Source organism: Gouania willdenowi, unplaced genomic scaffold (assembly GCF_900634775.1).
Source record: "Gouania willdenowi unplaced genomic scaffold, fGouWil2.1 scaffold_373_arrow_ctg1, whole genome shotgun sequence".
Taxonomy (NCBI): Eukaryota; Metazoa; Chordata; class Actinopteri; order Blenniiformes; family Gobiesocidae; genus Gouania; species Gouania willdenowi.
The window spans coordinates 62405-81006 of NW_021145134.1; the positions used below are offsets into that span (position 1 = coordinate 62405).

General features: G+C 37.1%; 1 protein-coding gene across 1 annotated transcript in view; it reads right to left on the reverse strand.

Moving 5' to 3' along the window:
- The window catches only part of LOC114460017 (engulfment and cell motility protein 1), a 66146-nt gene extending 54195 nt beyond the window's left edge, over positions 1-11951 (reverse strand). The window contains exons 1-2 of the mRNA XM_028442059.1: positions 11775-11951; positions 555-709 (exon numbers count right to left, since the gene is read on the reverse strand). Of these exons, the coding sequence (XP_028297860.1) occupies positions 555-632 (78 nt within the window). The 5' untranslated portion in view covers positions 633-709; positions 11775-11951. The remainder of the gene's footprint in view (positions 1-554; positions 710-11774) is intronic.
- Between the last annotated feature and the right edge of the window lie 6651 nt (positions 11952-18602).

An 18602-nucleotide genomic window follows, 5' to 3' on the forward strand; every position in this document is an offset into this window, starting at 1 on the left:
TGCAAAAATTGAATTTTTAAACATCAGTTTTTCCATTTATGGAGCCAATAAATCATTGTCAAAAACAAATGACCAACATGTCCATGCTGTCTACTCTAGATGCTGCTTGTGCATTTTGGGATTTTTGCCTTATAATTTAATTTTTGACAGCTGTTTGAAATCTGCCTTTAGATGCTAACAGCGGCTGTCTCGTTTGGCCAAAAATTGTCCTAACCATTGCTGTGCAGCTGCTATATGTTCTTGATTAATTTTCAGCCACAGTTTAACTCACTCAATTCAGGGGATGGTCTTTCAAGCTGCGTCCAAGCTGTGATCCTGTTGGTCTTCATAATTAAAGGGACTTCCTTGAGGCTAATTAAATGTTGCAAAGGCAAGAGCTGCGTCATGCATTGATCAAATCCTCTGCACACACACACACACACACTTCTTTATTTATACACTACAGATTTATTGTGTTGCACTGTGTTCTGACAACATTAGGGTGAGAAAATCTGAAACACAGATTACAAGATAAAAAGCCTGCCTATCTAGGGAAAGTGTGCTTTTTGCATTACCTGGTCTATCTCCATTAATTTGGGGAACGCTCCCGGCCACTCAATGGCCACCTTGACGATGTCTGCTGGTGGCGGCATGGCTGCAGTGTGGTGAGAAAGGTGTGTGCGTCCTCCTCACACCGCTGTCACTGGTCCTGGAGCTGGCTCATCAAAATCTGTAGGTCAACAACAGAAGAGGGAAGGACATGAGTCAAGACGAGCAAAGACAAAAGTTATTGTTGGCAGGTCCCAAACCATCGAACAGCAATCAATATGAGAAAACGTCAAATATCTGTGACAGTGTTTGTAAATCACACATTCTCAAACTAAAGAACGTCTCGTCAACTCCAATATCTCAAAAATCTAAAATCTTCAAAAAGGGTTAAAAAAAAAATCCCCCACAGCCCACCAGGGGGCCCCAACCTGACACTTTGGCAGGGTTCCTAGAGCTTTAGTCAAATTAAATTCAAGAACTTTTAAGACTTTTTTTTTTATTGATATTTGGAATTAAATGTAAGACCAACTTCACAGTAAACATAATTGGGGGGAGAAAAACATCACATCGATTACAAAGGGTTACGGTGATTTTTTTCTCATGTCTGGTGCAAACGTGCAACTGACAATAAACACAAAAATACACAAAATGACAGTAAAATACACAAAGAAATAATAAAAATCACTTCAAAAACACAAATTGACTACAAAAATAGCCAGAAATCTATGAAACAACAACAAAAAACAAAAAATAAAAACCATTACGAAAAAGCCATTAAGAAAAATCTTTTTGAACAGGTAATTTTTGTAAAATTTACAATTTCCCATATTTTAATACATTTAAAAAAATAATTGATTTAAGACATTTTAATGATAATTAAAGCCGTATTTATAGATTCATGAATTTAAGCCTTTTATGACTTTTTAAGGATCCGTGGGCACCCTGTTTGGGAATCACTGAAATAAAGATTTTATCACAAGATTCAATAGCTTTGTTGTCAGTCAACTCATGTGCTTGGCAACTTTAATGGTGGTGGTAACGCCTCTTGGTGAACCACAGCAATAATGTTGCCATAGTGAAACTTTATCATTTCACTTCTACAAAACGGGAACAATTGCAAAAAAAATGCCAGCAAATTGTTAACACAAGTTTTATGATTCAGTTCAACATTATTTTAATGCAACATTTCGATCTATTTAGTTTGCCGTCTTTGCACATAGCATAGAGCACTCCAAAGTCAGGGGTTAAGTCATATGAAAGTATCTTAATTTGAGTATTAAAGCAACTCATTGAGAAAGTTCTTTGAAACACTCAGTTTTTCATGCTGTTATTCTATGAAGGTAGATAGAGCTTGTAGAATGTGATGTGAGTTTGTGTATAAAAAATCCACACCACAAACTTACTTCATTTGACATTTAGTCATCTTCTTTTCTGTAACTAAACCCTGAGTTTTTAGGCTGGAAATCAAAAATAAATAATAAATGAATCCCTTGATTATGGGCGGGGCTTCCATAGCAGCTAAGACACGTCCAGTCACTACAATTCAAGTCACAGGTTGCAGAATCGACAAGTTCTAGTTTCTTTAGGAGGGGGTGGAGCCAACGGGGCTGGTTTGTGATGTAAGAAGCCACCAAAACATCATAGGCCTCCATCTAAGCCAATAGCTAAATATGATCGTAAAAGCAGTTTCAACCATAGAGGGCAGTCACTCTTACATTTTTAGTTCATGTTTAATGAATTTGTTACAAAGGTTAGCACAACTCGGTTAGAACAGGAATAGATCTGTGCATTGTACACAGATTAATTGGGAAGCACACATTTCCTACAAGCAATTTACAACCCAATCGAGCCCCTGAGTAATTACTTACTGGCTCATGTTATAGGACTCCTGGGAGTGCATTAAAGAAAACCTGAGGTGCAACTATCCAGATTGAACTCAGTTTTAGAAGAAAAGTCACTCTGATGCCTCACAGGGAACAAATGCCAAATCACTGCCTAAACCATGTAACAGCAGTTAAGCAAAACTAATATCTTGTGCCTGCAGGTGGCCTAATGAAAGCCATTAGTGCAGAGTTATCAAGTGGAGAACGTATCATGATATCCCAAAAACTAATGGAGGAATACATCAATAACTTACCCTTAGAGGCTGTCTAGAAAGGGCTTGGATCATCCTCGGTCCTGGTGAGGAGCCTCGTTACATACAGTATTTAATTTAAATCTATAATGCATATTTAACTGGTGCTTACCAATTCCTAGTACGAGACAACCACCACTGACCAGGATGTAAAGTGTGTTATTATATACAATCTGCATAATGAGATTAAAAACAGTAAAGAGTCAAAGAAAGCATATGCAGAGACACGACACGTTATTCATTTGCCGTCTGTGAGCCGTCTTCATGCATGTGCACATTTGTTGATCACGTATTAATCCAAACATACTATACGTAACAAGACCAGCTGTTGTGCGTGAGTCACCCCATAATAATCCACACAGTCTTTATCCAACGGCCGGTTGCTATGGCAGCTGATGCATCAATGGCTTCAAACGGGGATGCGTTTTCTCTCCAAACTGCGTGCTACACTCAAGTCACAACTCTACAGAAATGAGTCATTCCACTTTGCTTTGAGTCGCATCCGACAGATGGATAAGTGCGTCTATTGAAGAGTGGACTGACTTGGTAACGTACATTAAACACTTTTGAGAGACTTTCTCTTGTCATGTGATGGTGTTCTGTGTATTCAGTTCAGACGATATCTCTCTCTGCTTCACATACTGCCGTTTCTTTGGACAATCTCACACACTGATATTGCTTCTGGTCCTCATTCCAAAACAAAGGTGGTGAATCAGATGCAAAGAGAGTGAAAAGCGAGGCAGGCACAGATGGATGCGCACAAACATCTGGGAAAACATAATGTCGCAGGCATCACAAAAACAACCAAAACAAATGAGCATAAATAACAATTCAAACTAGAATGTTTGCATTTCCTGAAGAAAATGCAAGTGAGGATGCAGGTGCTTACCCGCGTCGTTGAACACTGCATTAGTCTAGCATTAGCATTAGCTAGATTTAGCCTAGTTTTAACATTACCTAGCATTAACATTAGCCGGGTGGGTAATGGGTTGAAGGAATTAGCTGATAGTGAGCAGAGTTCAAAGTTGCAAGTTCAAGATTTTGAAAATGTCTGATATGGATGGGAAAATTAAAAAAAATATAAAGTTGTATAGTTTAAAAAGTTGAAGAGTTAGAAAAAAGCAAATACATAGCATAAATGCCAGAAATTATCTGCAAGTTTTGACACCAAACTTGTTGAAATTGGTTGAAAAATGTGGAAGTAGTAGGAGTAAAACTGAAGCAGATTAATAACTATAATAAAACATATGGATAACCTATTACATCTTCACTAATAATGACCAAGTATAATTCCGAGCAATTCGGAACTCTGGATTTTTCCCACCTCCTACTTGAACAAGTGACTTGGAACACAACCTGATGTTGGAGCACCTAATCAGTAAAGTCGGGGGTAGAAAATATTAGGGGTGTGTATAGCCTGCCATCTGGCAATACAATTCATATCCCGATACGATACGATATATCCCGATATTAAAGTATAATGCAATTATTGCAATTTTTTTTTCGTATATATGACTTACAAAACAACTAATCTGTAAATGTGTACACCTTCATGAGAACGTTATGTATGAAATATATTTTATTGGCATATTTTACACTCAAAACATTGGCTTTAACATGCCATGTGCCATCAACTTAAAATAAAAAATAACAAACAATCTACCTGTGGCTTTTAAACCAACTTTGACTTTAGTGCAACATGGCTTTAGTGCAACTTAACTGAGGTATATGCCAAGAACAACAAATAAATACAGAAAGTAAGTACTTTCTTTTTAGATTTTACTGAAAACACACAAGCTGGTCAACATACCCAGGTTTCAGCGCATTTATTTGTGCAGTTACAATGTCTCCTGCAGTGGAAAAGACTTTCCTGGTTAAATAAAAATTAAAAAAAATAAATCAATATGGATGGATTTTGAATCGATCCGAGAATCGCGCGACTAAATATCGCGATATATCGCCTAATCGAGTTTTTTCAACAAAAAATCTATTATGACGGTCATCAGTATTTCAACGTGCTGCCACTGAACTCAGCTGAACATGGAGATCAGAATTTGTGCGTTCAACGTTTTTATTGCATATAGCTTCTAAATCACCTCACATTCCAACTAGCAAAGGTTACACAAAGAGTCTTTCAGTTGGGCCGTCTTTATAAAGGGCTATGTATCCCTTCAAGACGGTAAAAGTGCTGAACTCAATAATTAAAAAATGTCAACATACTTGAAAGTTATGGTTGAAATATAAAGCTCTCTAACACACTTCAACACTCTCAGCTGCCTCGAGGTCCACTGGGGAACGGCCGTTTCAACGTCCCTGAATAGTTCAACAGAATAATGAGTTTTAAAGGCCGTTAATGGTGATTCTCCTCATCCTTGTAGATACACATACAAAAAAGCAAAAGAAAGCTATAAAACTTAACTCTTGTCAAACAAAAGGACTTTTCAGTAATCGTAATATTGTAATAAAATGTCTGAAACTGAATTCCCGTTCAGGCAGTTCGTCACAGTTCAGTGGACAAAAAACAAAAGCAGTGGGACATCCCTGTCCTTCAGTGAAATTCAAAAGCAATGTGTAAAAGTATGAAGTATTGGACACAGTTGTGTAAATCACACAACACTGAACTTTAGAGAGGAATGGACTTGACTTCTCTGTCTGACAATCCAATGATGGACTTTTACAGATCAAATAAGAGAAACATCCCAATACCTATACCACATCACTGCCTCGGACAATTTAACGTCACAAAATAAAACCATAAACAAACCTTCCATTGGAAAAACCATCTCAAAGCTTTCCCCCAAAAGCGAGCCAGAAACTTATAAAGGTCAGTTCGATTTGAAACGCTGACGTCTCTTATCAGTGCTCACTTGTCCAGGATTTGGTTTGACTTGTGGTCATGGAATTTTCCATGATTGTCATGTGTTTTAGTTGCAAACTTATACATAAACGAAATTAACCAAGCCTCCTGCGTTAGTGATTGATAGTTACAGCTCAAGCAGAGTGTATCAAGGGCTGGTTAAGATCTGTACAAATAAAAAAACACAATATAAGACATTGAAAACACGAGCCTATTCCTCTGAGGATTTGGTGAAGTTATTCCAGTAAAGATTGAGGGAGTGAATCATGTATTTGTACGTGCGTGTGTTTCCCAGCATCTCGTCATCTTCCTACATCAGAAGACTCGTAGATGAGCAGCCTTGAGGCATATTGATTGGAAGCCTGTACACACACACACACACACACACACATGCACGCACGCACGCACACACACTACATCTGATCGCTGCCAGTCAAAGCTCATCCCTTAGAGAAAAAAGAAGCTGAAACTTAGTAGATTTTTTTTTCGCAGAGATTGAAAACCACTTTCAAAAGCTGCTTTCCATGTGCCCAAATCATCATAAGTAATTACTATAGCCTTAAGGTATGTGGATCCACTCCCTATCAGTTACTCATTCATCGGTTTGCAGCCTCTTTCGGCTGTAAATTGGATCTTGCTGTCAAGCTGGCGACTGTCAGGTCTCATCATGTCAGTGTCATGTTTGTGATTTACTGCAGTCGGATATGGTTCACTGTAAGTTACTGTGTGTACATTTCGCTCTCTCAGAGTCCAGCATGTCAAATGTACACAGAGCTGCACTCTATCAATCTTACTTGTAGAAAGCTGTCTGTTTTTTCTACTTGCATCCTCATGTTTCCTCGTTTTATGCATCGTCTCTTCTGTATTTGAGAATGAATAGGCCTCTGCCAAGTTTGTCATGCAGATTTCAAAATAAAAAAAAAACACAAGTCAGAGCAGAACGACAGCTTTTCCAAAATCTTAACGAGGCTTGAATAAAGGTTATACATTCATTTTGCTGGAAAATATTGTTTTTGTTATATAAGTAACAGCACTCTGCCAAAACCATCAAACAGCTTGTCTATCTATAGGCTCCAAAGCAGCATAGTAAGTAATAGTAATTCATGTTTATTGTCATACATGTACTACATACATAAAGTGTAAGGCCCACATGGGATTTGAACTGGCCACCCTTCGGTTACAAGCTGGTTCCTTAACACTGAGCCCACCACTGCCCAGCTATGAATGTGTATGAGTGAAATTAATCCAACCATGAATACTCACCTAGCCGCTGTAAATGTAGAAGCTTCAGATGCTGAGTTATGGCGGCAATAACTCAGCATCTGCTTTAAAAGTGGAGGAAAACTAAATCTCCCATCACCCTCAGGGAGCAGGGATCTGAGCCACTGCCAGAGGTTGAAATTATGGAACAAAACCATCAATAAAGCAGAGAGAAAGGGCGAGGGGAGCAGAAACAGAGCGTTAGTGGAGACCTTTGATTTGTTGGGCAGTGCTGGGTTTCACCTACATAATTTATGTGTAATGTGAGGGTCATACATGGCAGGAGGAGGGAGACGGGTGATGGTGTGAGATCCAAAGACACAAGAGACTGAAGTGAGAAAGAAGATCAAAGACATATTGGTGGGGCGGGTTTTTTTTAGGTCGGGGGAGCTGCTCTCGGATCTTCCTGCCCCGGAAGAGCATGGTGGTGGGCCAGACTGGTTGGTGGCCAGGCTGGACATTTTGCAACAGTGACTAGTTCTGAATATAAATTAATTAATTAACTTACATCATCTTTTACCATTTTGAGAAAATATATTGAAATATGATTTTTGGTTTTCGTCATTATGATAATGATATTTCGCATTGTATTCGTATATATCTTAAGTTACTGTTATTAGTTAGTAGGTTTTTTGCTTATTTCCTATTCTGTTTAGTACTAATAATACATCAATTGTATATAGCACTTTTTTGGGGACTCAAACCTGCTCACAGAATACAGAAAATAAAGGAATACAGAAATAACAATAAAAGTAAAAAACAATATGAGGAAAATGGTATGATTAAGAAATTGAGGTGGGATTAAATAAGTCATAACATAATTTTGCAATTATAGCTGTACATGGATCTTACAGTATATATTATTTTGAATATCTCTGGTTGTTTTTTCTCTGTTTGAGTTTTCTTGTACACAGTTATTTTGTTTCTTTATTTTTTTTTTTCTTGTCCCTGCTTGAAAAAAACAAATAAATAAAAATTAAATTAAATGATTTAAGGGCTATATCATAACTGTGGTATTATAAACTTGTGTCATGTTATCTCAATACAAACAACACTACTTTCATAGTGTAAATTAAAGTGATTTCATTTATGGTCTGCCATGAAATATTTTTTTTTTTTTTTCCTGCAATAGAATATAGTAAACCCATGAATGTTTTAGGGCAGTGGTTCTCAAAATGTAATTTTGATTGAAAATTGTGACTATTCTTATCCAAGACTAATAAATAAATAAAAAAAAACTAAAAGTTCTTTGAGTCACAAAGAAAACATGTTTTTCACTATTTTAGCATTTAAAAGTGAAAGACGTGCTGATTCTTTAACCATTTTTAACAAATTCAATAAAAGAACTGAAGTATTTCTTTCTATAAATGATTTAAGTGAGTCCTTTTCAGCCAAATATTGTGGTCACTCTTCATAAATTAAAAGCAGGGGCTGAGTAAGCAGTTTTCTAGTTGTGACTGAAACGTACTGCTCACTTAAAATATTCAATACGTTTTTTTTTTTCTCTCCTTTATCTTTTTCGTGTGTTTTTATTCCTGCTGGCACAGTTTGCGCAGTTCAGCACAGCAATCCCCTAATTACATCCCTGAAAAATCCCATTCTACCACTGTTATACTTATGGATAGAAAAGGATTTAAGATAAATTGATTTATTACAACAAAATTTAGCATACGCACATTTGGAGTGGAATATTAGCCAATTTTCCTCTACCACAGCTTTCCTCACAGGAAATAAAAAAAAACTTTCTAAAAAATAATAAGATGCATCATTATAAACCTTCCTTCCTTCAGAAAATGACATGAACAGAAAGTCCAAGCCTATAATTTGTCTAAAATAAGCTACAGTCCAGCTATAACAAACCCTGCTGCCATTAATGAACCTTTAGCTTTGGAGATAATAAATACTGTAAAGGCAGAAAAAGAATACACTTAAAAATCTAAACTGTTTTTACTGCAGTGACGCGAGACAAGCAGCAGGAAAAGGTCAGTCCTCCGTTAAATCTGTGTCTACGCAGCACAAAATGAATCCTCACACAACTGGGGTCATTTGTCTGCTTTTTTGAGCATTTTTATATGGGCATGTGAACATATTAAATGATTTAGCATGTGCGAAAAATGTAGACATGGGCATCTTTGCTTTTTTTTTTCGTCAGTGTCTGTGTTGGCTTTGGTGTGGGATGGATTTCAAACAAACTCTTTCTAGTTCTTCATCTGATGCCTTTACAAAGGCCAATGTGCGTATACGTCTTCAAAAAAAAAAAAAAAAAAAACTCTATCTTTGGGTTAGACAAAGGCTACAAAGCACATCATAGGGATAGTTATTGTCGCTCGGAGCATGACTCCTTTACCACCCACACACGGTAGCCACAGGGTGATCATATTACACCTAGTGTGCCAGCGCCGCATAAATCTACACATCTAAAAGCTCAAGCAGGGGTGTCAAACTAGTGTTCACCAAGGGCTACAGCGCCACTATCACTTGAAAAGGGCCAGACATTTTTTGAAGGAATGAATGAGTGTAATCACAATTGTATATTTTTTTTCACACATGAAATTAAAAATAATAAGAAAAAAAAAACATTATATATTCTCAGCCATTACTCTATGAGTGTTTATTAGTTTACTAAAGCAAAAAATCACAGGCCTGCAATGAAAATTGAGAAAGACTAATTGCAGCAACACGCAATTAACAGAATTTCTAAAAGTATTACATTTCTTCATTTCCTTATTTTCCCCCAGAAATAAATAAATAAATGATGGAGCTATGTTATGCACTAAACATCTATTGGTCATTGTATAAATCTCTCTCTTCTAATATGTACTAATGTACAGTATACAATTATTTTCTAATTTACACAGAATTAATTGTCAGTAAGGACAGAAACTGAATTTAAATCAAAACCATCAAGAAATATGTCTATGTTTGACATAAGTTTCATATTATCTCAGGTTTTAAACCTCACATAAAAGCATTAAATGATCAAGTTTGATGTGCATTTTCAATTTTGAAAGTCCCAACATTCAGGCGGATGATTCCTTTGTATGAATTTTGTAATAATTGAGTTAGAAATAAAAGTTTTGAAAATGTACAACACAGGAGGATTACATTCTGTGACAGTCTTAATCTTTCTGAGCTAAATGTTGCAAGAATATTATTCAAGAATTTTGATTTATTTACTTATTTATTTTCTACAAACAACGATTCATCCATAACTTGATCTCATTAGATGTTATGTTTAAATATCTATGATTTCTACCTAGAATGTGTGTTTAATGTCATTTGGTGACACTTTTTTTTTTTTTTTTTTTTTTTTTTTTACATCGATGCTTCGAGTGTCAATAATGTATGAAAAATATTGAATTTTATCCACAGAAAAGCACTTCAGAATGCATGGAAAGTGAATGAAGAAAAAAAAACAAAGGGCTGAACAATTGGCTACAATCACAGGAAAATGACAAAGAGAGAAGAGGAACGGCTGGGGTCAGAGTTTAGACTAACGGTGTCAAGACTTAGAAGAAAGAGGAAGTGCCTTCCTTTCAACTCAACATGCAAAACCTTACGCCAACTGGAAATCCTGAATTAAGCCGATTCAAATCCAGAATCAAGAAATCAAGACTTAAAGCGATCACACACGACGGTATTTAATTTGAGGGTTTATCTCACGAGTCTCAGAAGTGTTCCCTCAACACTGCAACCAGGAAATCCTGTCAAACCTGCGCGTCTCATGTAGCGCTTTCTGATCTGTGTGTCTAAGAGTAGGAACCTGCACACGCAGATAAATGAGACAATCTTCATTGTTTGGTCAAACAAGGTACAAACACAGACGAAGTGATGTTGGAAGCAGAGCAATGCCAACAAACGGAGGCAAACAAGTGAGTCAGAAACAATTAGAGGCACTCGGACGGCATTCTGCAAACACTGGTAATCACAACGCTGGGACTTTTAGACAAACCAGGAGACCAAAATACTTGCCAAAGGCGGAGAAAAAAAAAAAAACATGCTAAACAAAATTAGCCCCAAAGGCATTCAACTAATCCATGATGAGTTTAGGAAAGAAGGATTCTTAGTGCCAAGTAATTACTTTTTATGATGCAGTAGATTTATCAGTAAAGCCAAAGGCTTCCTTTTAGCCATTTTAAAAATCTGTCTACCAACACTCACATTTTCTATTCCCACAAACCATCACACAATATTTGACCTTGCATCGAAAACGTAGTAAGAATATAAACTATAATTACTGCCGAAGCAGGAGTTAAAGCACCTCATAGGACACCCTGACAGACCTTGAACGCAACACTCCATAGTGGCTTCGAGCGCCCACAAAACAATGCTGCCCTTTGTTGAAGACAGATGAAACATTTTTCTCTGCTCCACGAAATTTACAACTACCAGAAAAAACTGCACGTTTTAGTAGGTATGAACTACGCAGCAGCTTTTTGAGTGTTAAAAAAAAAAAAATCGCCAAAATTTGGAAATTGTATACATGTGAGATCTCTAACTGTTTTTTAATGCAGCAAAAAGAAACAACTATTTTTTTTTTAATGCATCTAGCATTTTAAGGTACTTTGAGGTGAGTTCTGTTACTTTAAAAAACTTCACTTCAGGTTTTACCCTTTTAAAGCCCTACAACATGAGGAATATTTTTTTTAAAAGAATAAAAAAAAAAAAAGAAAATGTACTCTAGGTATTGGAGTTTGCTTCAGCTACTGTATATAAAATGAACATTGAAAAAGTCAGGCCAGGTTTCGGACCTTATTTTAAAAATTTGTCTGAGCTGAAAATATAATTGTATGGCTGCGATCTAGAGTAGACATTAAAAGCTATTTGACCTTCCAGACTGCAATCATATAAACCCAATATTTAGCAGTGACACGCAGGAGAGGAAAGGGAAGCAGGGAAGCAGATACAGTCACACCCTGAGGCCTTCGACATCCTGTGTAGCATGACAAAAAAAAAAAAGAGTGAAGGAAATGTGTCAAAGACCCAAGGACTCACCCAGAAGAAACGACAACCAACAAGAACCACCAATCTGCTTCTTTGCTCTGTGGAGATGGACGGAGCACCTTCACTCTGACAATCTACCTACGAGTGGTGTTCTTTCAGCATCACAAGCTTCAGACTCAAAGTTCGCAGCAGTTTGTGCAGCGCTTCACCTCAGGCGACAGAACCGCCAAGAGAGAGCAGAGAAAGTCTGTGGGAGGAAGTAGGCGTTTGTTGAGAAAAGAGGAAACTGGTCGTACACATCAAAAAAGCGGCAGAATTTAAAAATGACCACAATTAAGACGATATAAGATTTAAAGCGTCAGTAGTTCAGCTGCTGATATTCAAATAGTAAATTTACAGTTTCATCATAGTCAATAGTTTTGCATTATAGGTCGTGCCACATGTCTGTGTAATTGCTACAACCATACTAAGACAAGGGTATAAAATCAAGAAAATATTATGGAGGCAATTTTAGCCCCATTTAAAAAAAAAAAATTGGGGCATTTTTAAAATTATTGGGGGGGAAGAAGAAATGGAGCTATTACTGAAAAAAGAAGACAGATGTAAGGAAACTACAGGTTTTTTTTTTAGCTCTTAACAGCCTGTAAATATTACACAAAACCAAACCTTAAAAACAATGAATTACAAACAGAAGTATATACAGTTTCTAAATAAATTAAAATAAGATGTATGGAAAAATTTAAGCTGCAAGCAGCGTTGAGCGCGCCCTCGCAACCACACGCATGTAGGGACGTGGCACACGTTGAGGTGTGTTGCATGTCGGGGTGCGGCAGAAATTTTAAAGTGTTGAGACGTAGCTGACCATTTTAATGGATTATATTATAAACTTTCCTGCAATGTTCAGTGCAAATATAATGCCAATGATTTCCTTTTACCAAAAGGTGGCGCTATGACTATGAATGAAGGTTGGGTTAAACCATAACTCATTTTAATGGCATATAAATGAAAGCTGCTCTAATTAATTTTACAAACTCTTAATAACTTCCACAAGTGTAGCACATCATCCAAGTGAACAGGCTGCTAAGAGGAATATTTCAATCTATAAAGGTTCAATGTTATTGACCAATCCCCTGTTGGCTCTGTCATTGTCGCAATGGTAGTTGTGGTAACCATGGGGCATGGTCTGGTGACAACAGGGGGTGAAATGGAGGAAGGGGGGCCGGGGGGCTTTGGGCTCGGAGGTGGGCCCTGGCCACCTCTGCTACGGCCCTGGAGTCAGCCGTAACATGCACCTCAGCCCCGGTAGTGATGGTGGGACATGGTTGGGTTATTAATAAAAACAAAGTGCTTTACAATAGGGTTGGTGCTCGGGCCCTAATAATAATAAAAAACAATTGAAAAGCACTCGCCAAGCAGCTCATTTCTCACTTATTGTGATTTCCACCCTATGTTGTAGTCCTACATTGAATTTAGATTCACTATTAGATTCACTCATAATAAGTGTTTAATCTTTATATTCTGAGAAAAATACACACAAATTACAGAAAAATATGAAAAAAACCCAACAACAACAACAACACACTAAAGGGCCATTAAAAAGACAAATTCACTCAAAACACACCCAAGACGACAACATATACACAGAAAAATGACGATATAAATACATAAATACACAAAAGTACAACAAAATATGCAAAAGCACAACAAAATATGCAAAAGCACAACAAAAAAACAAAAACACTAAAGGATCATTAAAATGACAAATTCACCTAAAAACACACAAGATGACAACATAGAGTAACTCACATCTCCTTTGAAATTGCGCCGCACGCAACAGCTAAATCTTCGACGGTCCACCACAAATCCAGAAAAATTCCCACAAAAACTGATATCCTCACGGGAGAAGGGAAAAGATCCAAACTCTGTACTACAATCCACAGCGAAATATTGATACATGACCTTGGCGTGTCGCTGCCCGCTATCCAGTGCGGAGACAATCCGGATTAGCACTCGGAGAGCGCAGACCTCCACCAAGTACAGCACGACTACCGGGCGGGTCATACACACAATGCACTTCCCTACCAATACTACATTACCCATAAGCCACTCAGGTACAGCTCCTATTTTCCTATATTTTTGGTATTTTCTCATTTTTTGGTAATCCAGAACGTCACCAGAATGTAATCACCTGTTCCTTGACCTATTATTAACATTTGCTGAAAATTTCATCCAAATCTGTTCATAATCATACAAGTTATCTTGCTAACAGACAGACAGACAGACAGACAGACAGACAGACAGACGCAGGGTAAAACATAACCTTCCACTCTGCGCTCTGGTGGAGGTAATAATAATAAAACAAAGTGCATTGCAATAGGGTCCTATTGTTGGTGTTGGTTGATGCTCGGGCCCTAATACATTTATTTTTCCCCCGACAGTGTAAACAGGTGCCCTACAAACACAAATGAAATTGAATAAATCAATACTAGAATCCGCTTCAGTAATCGCATTCACACATTGAAAAAAAGATAAAATTGCTGACTCAGAGCTGTTCTTCATGGGCTGCAATTTTAAACTGCATACTGCATTTGTGCATGTCAGTCACTCTGTTCGTGTTACTATATGCAGCTCATTTTTTTCCCTCTCAGTAATAACTAAATTCTTTAAAAAAAAAAAAAAAAAAATAGCACATGAAAATCTGAATCTTGTTTATTTTAGATCTGATAAAGGGTTACAGAATTTCAATTTCGACTCTTTATATAGCGCAAATTACAACAAAAGTCATCTTGAAGCGCGATCAAAATATAAAATTCGTAAGAAAAAAGAAAAAACCCAACCCATCCACATAAAGTTATGGTTGCTAAATATCACTCTGTTTTGCTAAAATGAAACCAGTTAAAACTTCATGATTTAATCAGTCTCATATTGTTTATTTTGACGTTTCACCACATTAAAAATAATCTAAATGGTTTCAATATTGTCTGATGGGGCTAGCTTTGTCTTGTGAACACGTTAAACATAACTACAAATATTGTGTTTTGCAAGTCAGGATTGATGGTTACAGTGACGCTAGTTTTATGCTAACATGTATTTCAAAGGGATGACGTGTTAGCTTTTAGCCTTCCATAAGCAAATTGGTGGTGATTTTTTTTTTAACTTGGTCCTTAGCGTTAGCCCAGTGGATTAGCTCGGGATACATTAGTCGAGTTTCCGGTTTAAAATCTTTGCTGGCATGATACGTCTCTTTGTCAGCTGGGAACTTTGGGTGGATATGGTGGAGGAACTGGTTCACTCTGTCGGGTGGGTGTCCGGTTATAACCAAGTCGTAGCGGTCCATGATGCATCACAGCACGACAGCTTTCGGTTCTGTAGGCTGCGGCGTGAGCACCACTGTCTGCGACCCCGAACCTTTTTAATTATGCATCGATAATAAGTTGTTACCAAAAACTGGGACAGACTGGGATAGAAATCAGCAATCATTGACCGCACTTTTCACAAAGTGGGTACAGATGACGAACAAGTGGAAATATTTTCCAGACAGCTAAAGACTACTGACATACAGGCCTCACACTTTCACTTCCACATGTGGGCTTTTCAATTCCTCTTGATGAACCAGTATAGGAACAGACGCACAACACACAGCAACAGAGTGAGTCAGAGGGTCTGGTTTGTCACAAAGGACCAGTGATCATTAGAATTCATTGATTTAAACTTCTACTGTTTAAGCAGCGCAGTCGCATCTTCCCCTCAGCCTGGGTTGAAAAGCACAAATGGCATATTGTAATGTACTCTCAGTCTGAGGTCAACTTTAGTTCATATCATTTATTCATTTATTTCCGTTTTTTCGAATTCAAGGCATAATTCTTCATCAGGGTCAAGAATGGATAAACAAACTTTTAAAAAGTGGTTGATTTTAAATGTTGGTTTCTACAACCAAAAAACAGAAATACAACAAACAAAAAAAATGCCTGTTTTTATATTATGGTGAGACCGGAAGTTGTTCTTTTCAAAATAAGAGCACATATGAGGACGCCCATATATGAATTATCTCTATATTTAGCCTGTTGTTTAAAATGTCTTTGGAACCGTACTCCAAAATCATTTTTGAAATGGCAAAACAATGTTTGCCATCAGCAGAAATCGCTATAAATATATTGCACATATATCAGCGAGTCAGATTAAACCATTTTCTGTGCAAAATCTCCTCACGTCTTGCAAAAAACTGCCACTCCCACTTTCATGTAATATTTTTGCAGCAATTTCTGTAGATGACACGCCTCGTTTTTCCATAATTCATTTATTTTGGCGCCAGAAAAACAGCAGCGCCCTCATATATGTGCTCTTATCTTGAAAAGAACAACTTCCGGTCTCACCATAATGAAAACAAACCTTTTGTTTTTGTTTTTGTCCTCTGGTATTTCTGTTTTTTTTGGTTTGGCTTCTTGACCCTGATGAAGAAATATGGCTTGAATTTCAATCTGAAAGCAAAAATCAATTAACTACTCCTTTTTTGTTTCTCGATTTCTGAACGGAAAATTTAATGACCACAAACGTACACTGACCGACTCATGTACAACAGGTTGTAGTTGTACATGAGTTTATAACCTAATTAAAGAGACGTTAAACTGTGCTACTGTAACCTAAAGGGTACCTGTAGTGGAAATGTACACATTGTAAGGATGGTACGATATATCGCATGTCGAAAAAAGGCTCAATTGCTGCCAGAAAATGTAGAATTGCTACTATTGTTAAAAACTAGGGGTGGGAACCTCTGGGTACCTCACAATACGATACAAAGCTCACGATAACGATTATCTCACGATAAAAATCAAAAATCAATCTACAATAATCTATGACATAACAAGAAAAAAAAATAATAAATCAGTGAAAAAATACAAATTTTATTACAACATTTCTGTAAAGAAGTGTCAACATACTAATGTAAACGAATAAATATCTCCAATAGTGCTTTCTGTAAACAAAAAATAGGGTCTTTCTTACCAGTGACACCATTATCGTGCAATATTCCAGTAAACAATATATTGGTTCCTTCAACAAACAGTGACAACATTTCTGTGAAGACCTACCTGCACATTTTAGTGAAAAAGCAGAAAAGGTTTTGGAAAAAAAAAATTAAATATATATATATATTTAAATCTATACTTAGCGCGAGCATATCGATAATCAATTGCGCAGAAAAATATCGCGATATTTATCGTCACACTCCTATTAAAAACAACGCTTCCGTATCTTAAATCTGGGTTGTGATTCCCGAGTGGTCCACAACCCCTTGTTCAGTCAGACAGTAGAAAACAAGTAAACAACATATATATTCTTTAAACATAAATAAAAGGGCAACCCTAAATCAGGTCCTTGACTGATCACTTCTTTGAATCTTATCAAATAAGGATTAAGAGAAAATCGCAAATCTGTTCTTCTGTTTTCAGTTTTTTAACAGCGCAGTTAAATAAATCAGAACATTTCAATTACGCGAGTCAACTGTTAAATGTCTGCCTGTCATTATGTGAACATTCCTGATTTGCCAATAAACCTGGCTCTCCTTATGTCCCGTGTCTGCCTGAGTCTCTGCATGTGAGTCCAATCCCGTCTGCTCCAGCCAAGGGTCGTCAAAAACACGTTGAGTTCCTTTGCCTCCTACACCTCCATAGACTGGCAGGAATTTTCAGTCTGTTTTCGCATTCTATTTGCAGAATGGCACATTTTGCACATTAAAGAGAATTTGTTTTGTCTTATCTAGATTATTGTTTATTCCATATTTTATATTACCTTGAGTTTAAAAGGTTTTACATATAGTATGTGTAAGTATGCAGTGCTTTTATCCGGATTTTCTTTCATTGTGTTATAAATATTACTAAACAATAAAAAAGATGTGTGTTGTGCTGCACTGTTTACATACGGAACGCAACAAAGATTAAGCTGTGTGGCACAAGTAATTAGGAGAGAGAGTGGATGGTTGAACTGGGGGACCAGTCTTGGGGACATTTAGAGGAAAATCCGCTAGAGAAGTACCTGTCGCGGAGTCTCTGGCAGCGCTAACGCAATGGCCCAACGTCACTACTGGCGTCTAAGGTGAGCATAATAATAAAAGTGACGCTGTCTCACAGACAATCAGGTTTTTCCTCTGCGCAACTTTCTCTACAAGGACTTTCAAATTACCGACCGGACCAAACCTCTCGTAATGTTTATGATCATTTGATAGAGGTTATACGACTAAAATTCACTCCAGGTAATGAAGCAGAGAGACTCAGAAGAACTGAGGGAATCTCCATTGAGAGACTGTTCCAGATTATTACAGAACTGTCCGTCAAATGAACTGAAGCCAAGTAAGATATGCTGAGTCAGACACATGACCCAGCTCAAAAGGAGAGCTTCAACAATCATCCAAATGATCCCTGGCCCCACCAGGACGCTGGTGGGGCCAGAAATTACGTCTAATCTCTCCTAGCAGCTCCTACGGAGATTTCAAAGCCTCGTTGTCAGGGTTCAACACAGCTGAGTTATTCACACTGCGATCTTTAATAGATAATGTTCTTAGGGATGTCCCGATACAACTTTTTAATTTCCAATATGATACCAATATTGCAGCCTTGCGTATCAGCAGATACCGATATTGATCCGATATCAGCATGAATCATACATACTTTTTTTTTCTCTCTCTCTCTTTTCTTTAATAAAAAATAATTATTATTTATTTTGTATGGTGGAATGTTAGAAAAGGCTTCAAGTGATGTTACTCAAACAAAGAACAATAGTCAACAACAGTAGGTATGAGAAAAACTTACTTATTTATTATTAACCAATTGGTTACATACATTTTAACCTAGAACATAATATCTGCAGGATTCTACAATTGAATAA